This window comes from Lycorma delicatula, chromosome 1 (assembly GCF_047948215.1).
Source record: "Lycorma delicatula isolate Av1 chromosome 1, ASM4794821v1, whole genome shotgun sequence".
In the NCBI taxonomy this organism is placed as follows: domain Eukaryota; kingdom Metazoa; phylum Arthropoda; class Insecta; order Hemiptera; family Fulgoridae; genus Lycorma; species Lycorma delicatula.
In genome coordinates this window covers 266,690,988-266,709,223 of record NC_134455.1, presented here as the reverse complement: position 1 = coordinate 266,709,223, position 18,236 = coordinate 266,690,988, and the positions used below count along the sequence as shown (strand labels likewise).

Genomic DNA, 18,236 nt, shown 5'->3' with positions numbered 1-18,236 from the left:
TTTTCTGAACGGAGAGACTATTACTATTTCTACCTACGTCAAGTTGGATCGGAACAAAACTATACAGTTGGCTGTGCATTTGTTGTCAATGAAAGAACTTATATGTTTGGTCTACCCGGTATTACGAGTGTGTTTACCGCTGAACTATACGCTATAAATAAGGCTCTAAACATCATTAACCCTAAATATAGAAAAATTCTTATTTGCAGTGACTCGTGTAGTGCTCTCCAAGCCTTAAAAAACTTTTATTCCAAACATCCTATCGTCATTGAAATTTATAACGCAATCGCTGAGTTGAATAATCGCAACACAGAAGTAAGTTTTTGCTGGGTCCCTAGCCACGTAGGGATTCCAGCTAATGAACATGCAGATTCCGCTGCCAAAGAAGCATGTAACCAGCCTCCTTTCACCACCCGAGTTGCTACTTCTGATTTTATTAACTATGTAAAACAATCGGTAAGAGCAAGGTGGCAAGGTGACTGGACGGCTGCCGTTGATAATAAACTCCATCAGATTAAAGATTCTGTGTTACCATGGGACTCCTCATACAGAAAACCCCGGCGTGAGGAAGTAGTTCTATGTCGATTGCGGGTAGGACACACGAGTACCTGTTGACAAGAGGACAAGCACCTTTATGCGCACGATGCAACAGCCGCGTGACTTTGCGCCACATACTCGTGGACTGCATATGTTATGCGGCATTGCGTCGTAAATTTAAACTACCCAGAAACATCCGTGATATCTTGTGTAATGATAAAGAGGTTTTAAACCGGATGTTTCTGTTTTTGCGTAGTATAGGGTTAATACAAAAAATTTAACATAACAAAAAATTTAACATAACAAAAATTTAATTACTTTAGTCCTATGTATTGTTTTTGTTATCAGAGTAGCGAGCCTTTTACACTCCCTATCGGAATTTGTCAAATTTTATATATATATATATATATATATATATATATATATATATTCATATTTTTTTTATGTTTTACAAATTCGTCTGTGATATTATTTGTAAGATTTTTGTGATATTAGTTGTAAGACTTTAAACATGATAGTTTTAAGTTTTATCTCCTTTTTTAGTTTTAAGTTTTATTTATTTTTAATATGTTGGTTTTTAACGTAGTTACATGTTAGTGTTTTTTTTTTTAGTGTTTTAGTTATCCGAGAATGGGCCTTTTACACCCATTCCGGATTTTGTTTCCTGTGATAGTAGTTTTAAGTTTTCATTTTATCTAACAGCTTTAATTACTTTTATTTATATATTTATTTTTTAAAAAATAAAATGAAATTCCGGGCGATGATAACGTTCAACCGTTTTTCGCCCTAAAAAAAAAAAATTCTCATTTCATTTTTTCCTGTGATAAGTTTTGTCATTTCATTTCAGTTTCACTTTTGTCCTTTGATAAATTTTCCTCTCCCAATCTCTACATTCTTACAACCTGTTTCCCATTTTTCTTCCCTAGCAGTATTGTTTCAACTTCACTTATCACACTTTCCCAAATGTATTTCTTAACACATTCCAGCTCCTACTATTTTAATACTTCTTAATGCAATTTTCTAACTTTTGCATATTTACTCAGATCATCTTATGTGTATTTATGCTATCTATGTTAAACTATCAGTCATAATCTATTTATTATTTTATTTTTTTGTATTGAATAACTCACTGTAGATAGGAACATAGTTTTAATTATTAATTAGTTTACAGAAATGTAAGATTATCAGTAAACTTTGATTCAGTGTCTATAAAATACAGTGAATTAAGATCAACACGATATAGATTTCAGTTAATTGATGTTTTTTGTTGTTTTTTTTTTTAAATATCTTGCTGTGTATACTCTTTGTTTTTGGGGACCTCATTTTAGTAACCATAAAAAAACTAATTTAATTACTCATTTTAAAATTTAAAAAACTAAAATTTTTAATGGTTTTCTTTTTATTTATAATGGAAAATTTCCATTTAGATTAGAGATGTTATGTGTTAATTTGATGCAATTTTTGCCTGCTCAGCAAATACATTTTTGTACTGTATCTGCTGCCTAGTCCAGTTTACTATTCAGGAGAGATCTTGAATAAAGTAAGATTAATGTACAATGCTCTTTTAAATGAGCCTGAGTCTTCCCCATCTTTTTTGTGTCTGTAAAACTGTTTTATTACATTATATTCTTTATATTATATCTTTATATTAAAGTGCATTCTTTTAATTTATATGTTTTAATTTGGTGGTTACTTTTGCATACCTATTCTTTAAGTTCAATTATATGGATTACTATATAATGTTCCATTAATTCTGCAACTTTGTATTAACAAACTCATTTGGGGTTTTTTATGTGCTATTAATTTATTTTGTATTCTATATTTTATGTGATTAAAACTTGTTGACTATGTGCTTTTATTAATTTTTTTTTTTTATTTCATTTCTAGGTCAGGATACTTTACATACAATAGCAACTGTCTTGGTTGTGTATGCCATATTAAATGTATTCCAGGGAACGATACATGGTCCTATAATCACACTAGGTTTTACTATGACATATTTGCTAACAGGTATGCAAGTACAAATTAAATAGTTATACATGATTTTAGATCTTTGCAGTTAAGATGTTTTTCTCATTTCAAATTATTTTGTTCTTTTTAAAATGATGTATGATTAAAATATATTGAGTGGAATGTCTGTATGAATAAATTTTTCTAGGAAAAAGATATCTGAAATTCTTGACTTAGTTTGTTGGAATGAATCTGATAATGTTGTTATCAAGTTGTACAGTAAGGTTTATTGTCTGTTATTTAAAAATGATTACATTTTTCATAATAACAGAATTATTTTACCATGCACTCATTTAAGTAAGATGGGATCCAAAAGAAAACTGTCTCAAAATCAGGGTCATTTATTTTATTTTACTTTTGATCCAGTCGAATACAATAATGAACTAACAATTTTCCATTTTAAACAAAAAGAAAGATGAAAATTTTGAAGAAAAAATAAAAAGATGGAATACTTTGAGATCATTTCACAGATATTCTATAAATCCTTGTCAGGAGTTTTGAAGTAGTTAGGCAACTGTATTATATTATGTGTTATGTAATGAAACAACATTTTATCTTTGAAAGTTTTATGCTAAAAACCCTATTATTTCATGTCAAAAATAAATACAAATTTAATCCTTTAACAGAACGTTGAATTTTATGCTTATCTAATGCAGTATTCTGCATACATATGTATTGTATATAGATGCTACAGTTGATTTCTTACAGTTATTAATATCTTATAGATGTTCTAAATATTCAAAAATACACTTGGTTTTTTTTAAAAAATGAGAGACATAAACTGTTTTTATACAACAAATCTATTTCACTGTCTATAAGTAAAAAGATTTCATTTTGAATTCTGGATCAAATATAATGGGTTTAATTTTTATAATTAGAATGCTGAATTTGACAAAGGTGTTTACCATAACCATCAAATTTTCAAATTATTTGAATTAATTATAAAAAGTTTCCATTGTTTTTTTAGCATCAACCCTTTGAACATTCTCTGAAAGCATTCTCAGGAGAGATATTTAATTATTAATATTATTTGTTCTATAACAGAATGCCAGTGTTGTTTTTTACTCTCACACAATCTTTACTGTCTGATTTGGAAGCTGATTTGGAAGTCAAGAGTTCCACCATTCAAGTCCTAGAAAAGTCAGTTATTTTTACACGGATTTGAATATTAGATCGTGGAAGCCTTTGGTGGTTGGATTTCAATTAACCACACATCTCAGTAGTGGTCAAACTGAGACTGTACAAGACTACACTTCATTTACACTCATACATAGCATCCTCATACATCCTTTGAAGTATTTTCTGAACGGTAATTACTGGAAGCTAAACAGGGAAAAGAAAGAAAGAAAAGTAATCGTCGATAATAATAAAGTGGAAAAAATTTCTTACAGTCTCTGTTATATGGAAATTTTATGTTGCTAATTTGTTGCAGATAATTTTGAGTAAATACTTAATTTGTAGTTAAAAAAATGCATGCTTCCTTTTTACTGTAGGGTCATTCCATGTCGATTCAACCATACTATCTCACCCACCATCTCATTTTTGTTATGTTAAATTAAGGCCATTCAAGTTATGAGGTTAAGTTATGAGGTTTTCATGATTTGCTAGTCAGATGTCACAAGACAAAAAGCATCTGTAAAATAGTTTGTTATTTGTTTATTTTTCATCCAATCATGAAATTTTTAAGTTTTGCTCTCTCAACTGTGGGAATTCTAGAGAAAAAATAACATTTTTCTAAGTGACAAGGCAGGAAAAAAATCTTATTTTTGCATCTCTTTAAGATTTTTAAAAATGGTTTAGCATTAAACTCTCAAGAATGAAAGGGATAATCACAAAATCTTTTTTTCCTAAATAATCCTTATGAAATGGGCTGTAATATAAATAGAATTTTTGGGATTTTCATTCCTTTGTATAGTTTTTTTAAACTAAATGTAGATGTTTTTAATCTTTGAGCAAAGCATTTTAGGGCTCCCCTTGATTTCCTTCGTTGTTGATTTATGTCCCACAGGAAATAATTTTTGTAATTGTAAAAAAACTGATTATTTTTGACAACTAGGAATTATATTTAAACACAGTTTATAATAATAATAGAATAAAATTTACCATCAAAATTGAAGATAATAAAACATTAATTTTCTTGGTGTTTTGATTGATTACAATAATGATCTATATTTAAAAATGAAACTTGTACTAAATAAAAACCAATCATCAATAACATACAGAGAAGAATTACAGGTGAATAAAATCCTATTGACATTTTTCTTTATAAAAATGTCTCCCTTGAACACCTATTAAATAACACATATGTACATTTTTTTTTGCTGCACTTATATAAACTTATTTCGTTTTTAAATGAGATATATATGATCTTCCAATTCTTTAATAAAGTGGACAGTTACAAAATTGCTGAAATATTATTTTATTAAGATCAAATATTTATACAAATTATTCAACAATCTTACATGAAGTATTAGAATGGAGTAAAAGTCCCATTATTACTCGTATTACTAGATCAGTATTATTTGTATCTTCGTGAGTTGCTGATTAACAAAAATTTCAGATTTCTGGTGTGTAGTATAAATAGTTAATAATAATTAACTATTTCATTTAGTTTACTCCTGTTTACTGGTTACAAATGTTAATTTGTACCTTATGGTGTAAAATATCCAGTTTTCATTATTGGATTATTTGGTGAATAATAAAAAATGAAAAAGAAACAATCATACAGGAAAAAAAAAGATGACAAAGAAATACCCAATATATCTATAAAAAAAAAAAAAAAAAAACAATAAGAAGATGAATATGAAAATGTCAAGAAAGGAAGAATAAAAAATTAAAAGATGATAAATATAAAGAGGAAGAAAATGTTAAAGCCAAAGAAATAATAAAAAGGAAGAAAATGTTGCAAAAAAAAAAATAAACAGGAAAAAATTGTTGGAAACAAAAAAATAATAAAAAGATTAAGAGAAGGTGATAAATATAAAGTGGAAGAAAACGTTAAGACCAACGAAATAATAAAAAGATTAAGAGAGGATGATGAATATAAAGAGAGAAAATTTAAAACTAGAGAATGTGTACACAAATTAAGATTAGAAGAATTAAGATAAGAAGAATTATGTCAAACCAAACAGCAGTTATATAATTGGTAACAAAAACAAACAAAATGATGATAAATTCCAATTTAGGGAGAATATTGTCCGACAATATCAGAGGAGTAATGAACTAAAAGATAAGAATTTTTTGCAATTTATTAAACATCAGGCATGCACGGTGTATATGTTGTTCTTGTGAGGGTCTATTTTTCAGTCATTCTGCAGTTAACTTTAATGTAACAGAAATTAAACTAGAAAATTAAAAAATAATAAGATTCTAAATTATAATTTTCTATTAATATTACATATCAGATGTTTCACCAAATCTATTACATAAGCATGTATGTAATAATGCCTATTAAATTACATATACACATTTTTAAAAGTCCATAAAATTTTATTTCACTAATAACTTCTAATTTTTTTTATTGTTATTATTGAATAATTATTTATTGTAAAAATCTTTTTACAGTCACAGGTTAATAACACTGCCCGACAATGAAAATTTTTCAGGCTCAAAAACAGCTTATTCTTGTATTTCTATATGTTCAATTCAAACATTACCATAAAAATGACCGATTAGCTCTTGGTTTCGATATTCTTGTATTTCTATCTGTTCCAATTAAAAAATTACCATAAAAATGACTGCTCTTGGTTTGGAGATACAATGACACATCATTTTTTACCCGATCTTCATTTTTAGTTTGGGGTAATTTTGTTTTTGGAGTTGTCACACATGTTAAATGACAAAACGCAATGTTCTCCAGCTGTTTTTAGGTTATAAACATTATTACTGTTGCTGTGAATGTGAGTTTGAAGTGAGTGCTTTTGAAGTGAAAAATTTGTTAAATCAAAATGCCACAAAAATGTTTAAATTCAGTGAATAATTTTTGTTACATTTGTGGTGAAATAACATTTTTATCACAGAATCACAAACTGACACCTTTTGTGAAGACTGCTTATCAGCATTATTTTGGTATGAAGGTAGGGAACCAGGATTAGTCCATGTGGGCTTCACGTGTATGTTTCAACTCTTGTTCAGTTATACTATGAGAGTGGCTGAAAAATAAAAAGAGATTATGGCTTTTACTTTGCCTGTGATTTGGCGGGAACCTACAAACCTTATACAGATAACTGCTATTTCTGCATGACTCCACTTATAAAGGCAGGATTGTCAGTGAAGAAGAGGAACAGTTTAATACCCTAATCTTCCATCTACTATTCGTTTTATTCCACATTCAGATAGTTTATCAGTCCCTACTTCACCCTAAAATTATGAGATTGAAGTAGAAAATGAAGACACTAAGAACCCAACAAGCCTTCCACATCCCATGACTCTGATTTTGACGAAAAATATGATAAACCGCACAGACTGAGTCAAGCGGAATTGAGTGATCTCATTCGAGACCATGATTGGTTGAAGGAGAAGGCTAGAGTCAAGACTACAGCAATGGAATCTTCTCAAACATGATGTTAGGGTCTCACAATACAGACATTGCATAGGGATCTGCTTTCTTTTTTTGAAAAGAAAAACAATCTTGTTTGCTGCAATGTTAATGGCTTGATGGAATGTTTGAATCTGAATCATGATCCAATTGATTTGAGGTTATTCGTAGACTACTCAAGCTTAGTTTGAAGTATTACTTCACAATTCCAACTGTCTATCTTCCTTCTATTCCTGTAGGTTTTGCAGTTCACATGAAGGAGACTTATGCAAACATGGCAATTCTCCTAGACTGACATCAAATATGCTAAACACAAGTTGAAAATCTGTGGCAATCTAAGAGTCATCGCTGTACTCTTAGGAATGCAACTGGGGTACACTAAATACTGTTGCTTTTGATGTTTATGGGACAGTAGGGATAGAAAATCACATTATATTCAAGCAGACTGGTCTGTAAGAAATCTTAACTCTAGTGAGAAAAATGTCGTTTCTGAGCCTCTTGTGGATCCAAAAGATGTTGTTCTTCCACCCAGTTAAGGTTCATTTATTTTCTTTATCCTGTTACCTAATGTAAACAGACCATTGTCATGTTCTTATTATCTACTGAACCAGCTGATATTAAATATTGTTAGACTTTATTAATTGTGTGGTCTTTTTCCTTCGAAATATAAAATAAAACACATTACTAATTACTATAACTGTTCTAGCTAGACAGAATGTTAATTTTTTTTGTCTTCAGTCATTTGACTGGTTTGATGCAGCTCTCCAAGATTCCCTATCTAGTGCTAGTCGTTTCATTTCGGCATACCCCCTACATCCTACATCCCTAACTCTTTGTTTTACATAATCGAAATGTTGCCTGACTGCACAAATTTTTCCTTCTACCTGTCCCTCCAGTATTAAAGCAACTATTCCAGGATGCCTTAATATGTAGCCTATAAAGTCTGGCTCTTCTTTTAACTATATTTTTCCAAATGCTTCTTTCTTCATCTATTTGCCGCAACACTTCTTCATTTACACTTCTTATTTATCTACCCATCTGATTTTTAACATTCTCCTATAGCACCACATTTCAAAAGGTTCTAATATTTTCTTCTCAGGTACTCTGATCATCTAAGTTTCACTTTCATAAAGTTATGCTCCAAACATATACTTTCAAAAATGTTTTCTTGATGTTTAAATTAATTTTTGATGAAACAAATTATATTTCTGAATGAAGTCTTGTTTCACCTGTGCTATTTAGCATTTTATATTGCTCCTGCTTCATCCATCTTTAGTAATTCTACTTCCCAAATACCAAAATTCTACCTCCGTAATCTTTTTTTCTTCCTATTTTTATATTCAGTGGTCCATTTACATTATTTTATTGTTCTTGTTTATTTTCATGCGATAGTTATTGCGTAGGACTTCATCCATGTTGTTCATTATTTCCTTCCTTGCCTTTTCCAATGTTTGACATTCCAATCTCCAACTATTATTAAATTTTCATCTCCTTTTATGTGTTTAATTGCTTCGTCAATTTCTTTGAATACACACTACCTCATCATCATCATCATCATGGGCACTTGTGGGCATATAGATGTTAACAATCATTGTCAATTTAGGTTTTGATTTTATCCTTATTATAGTTTAAGATTATCGTTTATTATCCTTATTAGATTTTATGAATCTATCGTTATGTATTTTGAAATACTCCACTCTCTTCCCTATCTTCTTGTTCATTATGAAACCTACTCCTGCCTACCCATTATTTGAAACTGAGTTAATTATTCTAAAATCACCTGACCAAAAGTCATTTTCCTCTTCCTACCAAACCTCACTAATTCCTACTACATCTACATTAATCCCTATTTATTTCCCTCTTTAAATTTTTAGACTTCTAACATTTCACGCTCTGACTCATAGAATATTATTTTTTTTATTTTCTGGTGACCCCTTCCTTAGTAGTCCCCACCCGGAGATCCCAATGAGGGACTAGTTGACCTCAGGGATATTTTACCAAGGAAGGTACCTCCATCATTTTTGTATGAAAATGCGGAGAGCTACATTTTCTTGGAAAAAAAGCAGCTGTAGTTTTCCACTGCTTTCAGCTGCGCAGTACTCAGAGGATTGAGTGATGTTGATATGACCGTTTAAGTCGTCCTGACCTAACGCCCTTAACAACTACTTAAAGACCTGCTGCCTTCTTTCAGGAATCACTCCTTAGTCTTGCTCTCAACAGATACCTCTCCGATATGATTGCACCTTCGATCCAGCTACTCTGTATCACTGAGCACTCAAGCCCCCTCACCAATGGCAAGGTCTCATGATTCATACAGGGAGGAATGTTAAACATATAATTAAAATGTACACTTAACTACAAAATATAACATTATAACCAAATGTAATGATTAATTAAAGTTATTGTAAATTAAAAGTGAATAAAGGAAGTGTTCAGTAAATATTTTTATATCTGGCAATTACTTAATGTATACAGTTTATAACCAAGGTATTACACTGAGGCTGGAATTATTATACACACCCCTTCATCTGGGTTTGATGAAAAATTTTGTCAAAAGTATGAACCGAGAAGGGCAGGCCTTTAAGTACTTAAGAGACAAATTTCCTTCATTAAGTGATACAAAACTTAAGAAAGGTATTTTTGTTGGGCCACAAATTTGACAACTTGTAAAGGATCCTGCGTTTGACCAAAGTTTGGAGGGGAAAGAAGAGGAAGCTTGGGAAGGCTTAAAGGGAGTCACTCATGGATTTTTAGGCAACAAAATAGATGAAAATTACAGTCAATTGGTGACAGTACTTCTTCAAAAATACCATCAACTCAGATGCATCGGTCCCTTAAAATCCATTTTCTCCACTCACACCTGGACTTTTCCCTCCTAGTTGTGGAGTTGTCAGTGATGAACACAGAGAAAGATTCCATCAGGATATTTTTGTAATAGAACAAGATATCAAGGCCAGTGGAATGAAGCAATATTTGCAGATTACTGATGGTCTGTGTATAAGGATGCTCTGGAACTCACAAGAGAAAAACCAAAAGACAATAAACTCATGAAGCCACCACATGATTCTTCAGACCCAACCAACTGCCAGGTATATTCATCCATCAATTAAGAACCCTTACAATGTAACTGTCATTAAAAAAATGTTACAAAAATGTTGAAATGACTTTCTATGTTGTTAGTAAATGTGATTGAAATATATCGTTTTATCCTAACCCACTAAAATAAAATACTTCCAACTATTATACACAGAAACTAGAGCTGATAATTTTTCTTTGTCATATTCATTTTTCTCTACCCAAAATTAGTAAAATTTGATTCATGACGTGAAAGAAACATTGAAAAAAATTCTTCGTTGGGCAAACAATAAATAAATCAATATATTTAAATTAAAACAATAAGGTGATGAAGTCAGATTTTAACCAATGTGCTGTCCTCTTGTAAGATCCAAATATTTCATTTATTAAAATTTTATTTGGCTATAACTCTGGAACCCATGAAAATAAGTTGCACTTATTATACAGGGTTATCATAAAAGAATGGTGCGGTTTTGAACATGGTTTAAATTAAAACAGAATAACGTACAGTTTATGTTTTTTATTTTTCAAATTTGTCGTCTCAAACATTTTTTTACATAATTAATAAATTTCAATATGTGCGCCCTTAGTCGCTCGACAAATGTCCAAACGATACTCAACTTCTCTCCAAACATTGGTTAACATTTTTTCATTAATGGTTGTCATTGCTTAAGTAATCCTGTTTTTTAAGAGGTTTAGGTCGCAAATTTTGTGTGTATAAACAACGCTTTTGATGTACCCGCACAAGAAAAATCGGAAGGTGTCAGGTCTGGACTCCTTGGAGGCCAAAGTATGGGTCCTTGCCGGCCTATCCATCGATCTCCAAATCGTCCGTCATCGATCGTTCAAAACGTCCGTGACCAATGCATTGAAGTGCGGGGGAGCACCATCTTTTTGGAAATGAAGTTGATGAATGTTTTCGAGTCCATCCGGCTGAGGAAAGCAATAATTGGTTAACATGTCAAGATACACAACTTCATTAATTGGTTTTTCAAACAAACATTAACTTTAGGCAAATCGCGTTGTTTCTCAATAATTGCGTGTGGGTTTTCAGAGTCCCATATTCGTGAATTGTGTCTGTTAACACATCCATTCACATGGAATGTAGCTTCGGTAAAAATTATATCATCTAAAAATGATTCGTTTTCACTTATTCTGTCCAACATTTAAACAGTGAAATTGTAACGTTTTACACCTTCATCGGGTTTCAATTCCTGTAGTATCTGGATTTTATAAGTGTGTAATTTCAGTTTTTTATGTAAAACTTTGTGAACTGTTGATTTTGGAATACCTAATTTGACGCTTCGACAGGGGATGGACTTCCCAGGACTTCTAATTGCCGATTGTCTAATTAGTTCAACCATTTCATCTGGTACACTTGGTCTGCCGGTTGATTACTGTTTCTTAACCCAGTTTCTTCGAATTGTTTGAACCAACATGTTATGTTATTTTTGTGTGGTGGATCTCTTCCGAATTCACGTCGAAACGCACGTTGAATTAAAATTACGGATTTTAATTCAGCCATTAATAAAACACACTTTGCTTTGTCTTTATCTGAGAACATAGTAACTCACTAAACTCACCGCAACAACAATACAAGAACTGACATTGTGGTTACAACTGCTGATAAACAAACTTTTGGGTTGGAGGCTTTCAGGGATACCAATATAACATCTATAAAATTTTCCTACAATCTTCCTATGAATTACTGAAACCGCACCATTCTTTTATGATAATCCTGTATATTGTTGAAAAGCTCTCAATGAGGGCTTATTACTGTAGTTAAGAAAAAGGCTTTTTTTGAACACTTTTTGTCTAGTCGATTGCAATCAAAAGTGGTGATGCACAACTAGATATTACAGTAGTCCTAAATTCAAAATTTCAACATCTTACAGCTAATCGTTTTTGAGTTATGCAAAGTACGTATGTACATATATACAGCTGTCATACTGAAACTAGTCAAAATGTATATTTCTTTTGAAATCTGACATTTTTCACAATCACAATACTTTGTACAAGGAAGTAAAAATGTGTAGTCCCTGCAGTTATGAACTTAAGTCTGAAAACTTTCTAAATTTATTTCAGTAGTATTTCACTTTATGTGAATCCATTTTCAGTCTAAAGCACTTAAAAGATTTTTAATATTACATTTTGAATAGAAATCATACACTCCATTGTATGTTACACTCCATTTGTATGTTCTTCCATTCAAGGTGTGTGGAGACTCAACAAATGCAAGGATGTCAGGAATTGGCACTGGATGAGTATCATCTCATGTTGGCCAGTAAAATGACAGTGATGGTCCTGCAGTGCAGGATGAAAAACTTAACTGTAACATCACCTTCTTTTTTACTCACTTCAGTTATTATTCCAAAGTACCAGAGATTGTCATACGTGCAAGCAGTATAACGAGAGAGATACAAGTCTTCTTCTTTAACATTTGATATCACTTCTTTTCTTAAATTGGTAAATGAGACGAGGCTTCTCATCACTGTTGATCCTTCTTGCTTCCAAAGTCCCACACCAAACTTTTGGGCTACAGTTATGGAAATATCTTGATCTTGGAAGTGTGTTTAGGTCTTCAAAGTGTTCTTTAAGCTTAGAACCGATCAGATTTACAGATTCTTTGAAAATGAAATGATAGTTATCTTTTGTGGTGTTTAATTTACAAAACTGAAAGAAGTCATCTGGAGTTAATATTTGATTTTGAAGAGTGCTTCTGGAGACTTTCTTTTCATGCCAGTTGTTGTACAGTACCTTCATCCCATCACATTTTCCATAGCTTGTGCAAATAATGACCACTGAGCTTTTAACATGAAATCATTTTTATGCAGACAAAGGTTCATTAAATTAAACTTGTTCTTGTATTGTGCTGCACAGCCGTCACTATAATAGTGAATTTCTGTAATGTTGGGAAAGTTTTCCTTGACAAATTCTGATAGTTTTTCTTGTATTTTGTACACAATACAAATGTCATATCAAGTCATCTGATATATGATGTGTGTTGAAACTATGTTTTCACCAACACAACTTCTTAAGTTTATAATAACATGATGTACCGTAGAAGAATCCGAAGTCCAATGGTACCCCTGAGCCCCATCCTGAATAGTAAAAGATTAATTTTCACCAAATCCATTGAAGTAACAGCAACGTTTGAAGCAGAGAAATCTTTGAAGCTTTTAAAAAATTTTGATTGGCTCTTTGCAATGTATGAGTGTGGAACTAGTTTTTCTAGTTTGGTAGTGAGTTTATCAATAATTCATCAATTTTTACAGTATGTGCATGTAATTGTTTGTGTCCTGTCTGTTGAAAGCCATAATTTTTATTCAATTCTGCCCTCTTCTTCACAGTCATCAAACTTTGTTTGTAGTAAGTATGTTAAATTATCTTTAGAGGGGCAGTTGTCACAGTGTCTGAACATGCATTCACTATTAGGGTTTTCACATAGCACCAGATTTATGAGCTCTTTATATCCCTCTTCAAGTTGGGTGCTATATGAATGAGTAGTATGAGATTCTGGTGAATGGTGCAGATGCAGACAATGTGGTTTCCACTGGCACCTGCCAAAACACACCATTTGGGGCGAAGTACAGAATTTTGAAAAGCCTACTTTGACTTTAGGATAATTTAAAATTCGAGGATATTTTATTTAGATTGCTCAAAATGAATCATTTCATCTCATATTTTTCCCGAAATTTACAACATCTTTCATATCAGATGAAACCCTTGACTGTTCGTTCATCACTGTTAACATTTACAGCTAACATTATGACCTCAGGCTTCAGTTTCTTTCCTCTTTTTGGTTCAGGTTAATCAAGTAAACCTTTTTTCTTTGAATATACTTTAGACTTGCCAAATAGAATAATCAGAAACTTGAAAAGTATATTTAATTTTTGTTCTCAACTAGTTCAGAGATGCTGGGATTGTTAATAGCTGAATTTCTTCTTTGATCTTAGTGAGGTAGTAGTTGGTTTTATACATTTTTTACTACCAAGTCCCTGTCAGCAGCTTTTTGTTCCATTATTTTTTCCTAATTTGGTTCCTTCTTGTGGTATTTCAACATCAAGAACAGTTTCAACTTTCTTTTTCTCATTTTGTAGTTTCTGTTGTGCATACCTTATTTTACATCTCCCATTAAGTTCATGTAACTTTAAAGGTGAACACCCCATATCTGTTACAGAAGCATTTAAAGAATCAATAGCCTCTTCTTTTTGTAACTCATTAACTTCAACATCACTGTCATCATTTAGCTGTAAATCTTCTTCACCACTACCATAATTAGCAGGAGTTGAAAATAACATTTAACGACAACAGGAACATAATTTTTCTCCTGGTTTTATTTTAAGCCCTTGCTTGACACAACCCTGTTCTGTTGTAAACTTATCACTCTTACAAGTTTTTTAATAGGTTTCTTGTGCCTTTTGAAGGATTACAAGTTTTTTGTAGGAATTCATACTTTTTTAAAAATAAATTTTTATGGTAAAGGCAAATTGTAGTAAGATTATGAACTTCAGTTCTTAGCTTAAGTGTATTGAGTTCTTCCTCAGACTTGCATTTTCTATTGCTTTTTGGATGACATAACTTGTTTTGTGACATTCTGTCTTTGTTATTATCCCTACACTGCACTTATCTTCCATTCCAAATTAAAGCTAAACAGCAAGTTAAAAATTCTTATACCTGGTAGTTTAATTCAAATGTTCTAGCAAATATCCTTTAATTGTGATTGTGTATTTCTTTTAAAATGAGTAGCCTAGTTTCAAAATCAGCCACATCCAAACAAAAAATTGAGTTTTCTTCTAAGTGTAAATAGTTAACAAATAAGATTTTGATTATTTAATCAGGCGTGATTTAATTATTCTATAGTGAATAAATCAAAATTTTAGCCATGAAAATGTTCCTGCTACCAGTTTTTTTGCTCTCCTGAAAAATATAATGAAATGGATGTGGCCAAGTTTGAAAATAGGCTACTCAGATATATTACTAAAAACAAAGTTCAATTACTAACAGTTTACTAGTATTAATAATCCATAAGAGTAAAGAAAAATACACAAAAACTACTATACGAGGTCTGTTCAAAAAAATACGTAGACTAACAAAATGTACTTTATTTAGAAGTTACTGTCTGGATCCCCTTTCAATGTACTCTCCTCGACACACACACTTAACCCAATGGTGTTTCCACTTTTGGAAGCAGTCCTGAATGTTTCTTTTGTGATGTTCTTCAATTCCATCATTGCATTTCCCTCAATATCAGGAATCTTCTCAAATCTTCCTTTCGTCTCAATCTTCTTTCTTTTGAGTTTGGGGAACAAGAAGAAGTCACAAGGAGTGAGTTCAGGTGAGTAAGGTGGGTGGGGAAGAACAGCGATCAAGTGTTTGGCCAAAAACTCAGGAATTCTGAGGGCTGAATGGGCTAGAACGTTGTCATGATGAAAAAAATCAGTCACCACTCTCATAAAATGATCCCAAAATCTCGTAACATGATCCAACTGATATCCCACACTCTTCAGCAAGCTCTCTGATGATCAGACATCGATTTGCCCGAACCAGGGTGTTGATTTTGTCTACATGTGAGTCGTCAGTTGACGTGGAAGGACATCCAGAACGCTCATCATCTTCAATCAACTGACGACCATTTTTAAAACATCCATGCCACTTAAATCATGTCGCATGCTTCATAGCAGTGTCACTGTAAGCCGTCTTGAGCATATCAAAAGTTTCACTCGCAGATTTTCCAAGTTTAACACAAAATTTCACAGCAACTCTTTGCTCATTCAAATCATTCATTCTAAAATTCGCTAAATGAAAAAAACACACTTCACAAACAACCATGTAGCTAAGCAACCAATAATGATATTTACAATCAAACAATATGGCAACGTCAAGTGAATTTGACTGTAACCAACTGGACCTAAGCAATTCAAACAGTCTACATATTTCTTTAACAGACCTCGTACACACACACAGAATACATAAAATCCTAAGCAGTATACACCATGCTGTTTCCCCAGGAAGTACAAGCAACAGACTCACTAGGTATGACTACATACTTTGCAAGCTGGGTCTGTTTTACTTACAGCTTTCTTATTTTTAACTCAATTAGGAATTGTATTCAAATAATTACTTTAAAAATAGTGCAAGTGGCAGTTTAATAATTGACATAGGCCCTAACATGGCTCAAGGAGTAATCTTAAAAACGTTTACATTTAACTTAAGCTATACAAAGAAATGAAAACCCCAAAAACTCTATTTATATTATAACCCATTTCATTAGGATTATTTAGGAAAAATGATTTTGGGATTATCCCTTCCCTTCTTGAGATTAATGCTAAAGCATTTTTTTGTTTTTAATTATCTTAGAGATGCAAAAATAAGATTTTTTTCTGCTAAAATCGTTACTCTTAGAAGAATGTTGTATTTTCTGTAGAATCCCCATTGTTTAGAAAACTAAACTTAAAAATTTCACAACAATTGGATGAAAAATAAACAAATGACAAATTATTTGATATTTACAAACACTTTTTGTAAACACTTTTTTTTTTGACTAGCAAAATTTGAAAAACCTAAAAACTTTGAATGGCCATAACATGATAACGAAGAGAGATAGTTGAAATTTGGTGTGGTTACGTACCTCTACAGGTAAGAGCAAAAAGCTAAGTTTCATCAAAATATGAGATGGTGGGTGAGAAAAGATTTTTTGTGGTTGAACTGACATGGAATGAATGAACCTTTAGTGAATACTGCACAATTTTCAATGCTGCTTCAGATCAACCTGGAGAGTAGAAGGAAGTTTTTGTAGTGTAATCATGGCTGTTTATATGATTACCAAAATTGTATAAATTGTAAAATATTGGATTGTTCATTCAGATGATTTTAAACAATTTTTGCCCACTGAGCATGGTGACCACCACCATATTTTCTGAAGTCAAAATTCAGGAGAGACTGTTAAAGAACTCTCCTCCATCAATAGGGTTTAATGAAACAATCTTTTTTTTTTTTGGAATGTAAATTTGTTTCATTAAAAAAACGAAATATGTTAGTTTAAACATTTCAATTAAAGATATTAATATTGGTTACAAAAATGCATTGACATATGTTTAATTAAAACACAAAATTCAGTATGTCTACAGCTTTGCCAAAATCTGTTGTAGAAAAATACAAACCAACTAATTAAATATAATTACGACATCCATATCCATTTAGATACAATATAAATACAAGTTTGTCTCATTGAAGATCATATCACATATATCTCCATTAATATTCATTATTTTGTGTTGAATGTTTTACACGTGCAGGAATAAAATGCAAAGACAAGTCTTCTGGTTTGATAAAAATAAGCATGAACAGTGTATAATGTTATGAACATTAGTGTCTACTATCTATGGTATTGCTAATACAAATAATCGGAAGAATAAATTGTTTTGGAATATACAATTAGGTAAAATATTATAATTGCAGAGGAATTGGCAGCAGGAATTTCTGGGATATATAAATATTACAAAACTTCTAGAAAACCTGTATGTGAAATACGATGAAATTGTAGATGAAAAAGATTCCTGTAAATAATATTTTTTAGAGGCATTAGATTAGTCAGATTAAAGAATTGTTTTCATTAATGAAGCTGATTAGAGACAAGGTAATCAACTTGAATGTTTTGTGGAGGATAAAAACTATGACATTGAAGACTAAAAGCTGAAAAAGAATGGAGGAAAGTAGAGGGAGAAAGGCCCGAGGAGGAAAAATATTTAGTACCCCAAGAGAAAACATAGAATGTTCACTTTGGGATGTAGCTGTAAATACAGTATTATCTGATCATTTCATTAAGCATCATTGTTTAGGATTGTAGTTTACAAGGATGGTTAGATGGAGAATGGGATTGAAGAGACGCTAAACACCAGTTTAATCAGAAAAAATATGTTGGATGTTGGTAAATAATTGAAAAAAATGTCAAATTGATTTTGTGCACTAATTGAAGTATCATTCAATTAGCTGAAGAGAATTGCAGTGTGATTTAATGAAGAAGAATGAGTAGGGTAATGAATAAAATTTAATGATTACAACAACAATCTTTGAA

General features: G+C 31.5%; 1 protein-coding gene across 4 annotated transcripts in view; it reads left to right on the top strand.

Moving 5' to 3' along the window:
• nes (lysophosphatidylcholine acyltransferase 3 protein nessy) overlaps positions 1 to 18,236 on the top strand; it is an 86,728-nt gene that overhangs the window by 27,356 nt on the left and 41,136 nt on the right. For all 4 annotated transcript variants that reach the window (XM_075376857.1, XM_075376852.1, XM_075376864.1 and 1 more), the window contains one exon: positions 2,425 to 2,547. In XM_075376857.1, the coding sequence (XP_075232972.1) occupies positions 2,425 to 2,547 (123 nt within the window). The remainder of the gene's footprint in view (positions 1 to 2,424; positions 2,548 to 18,236) is intronic.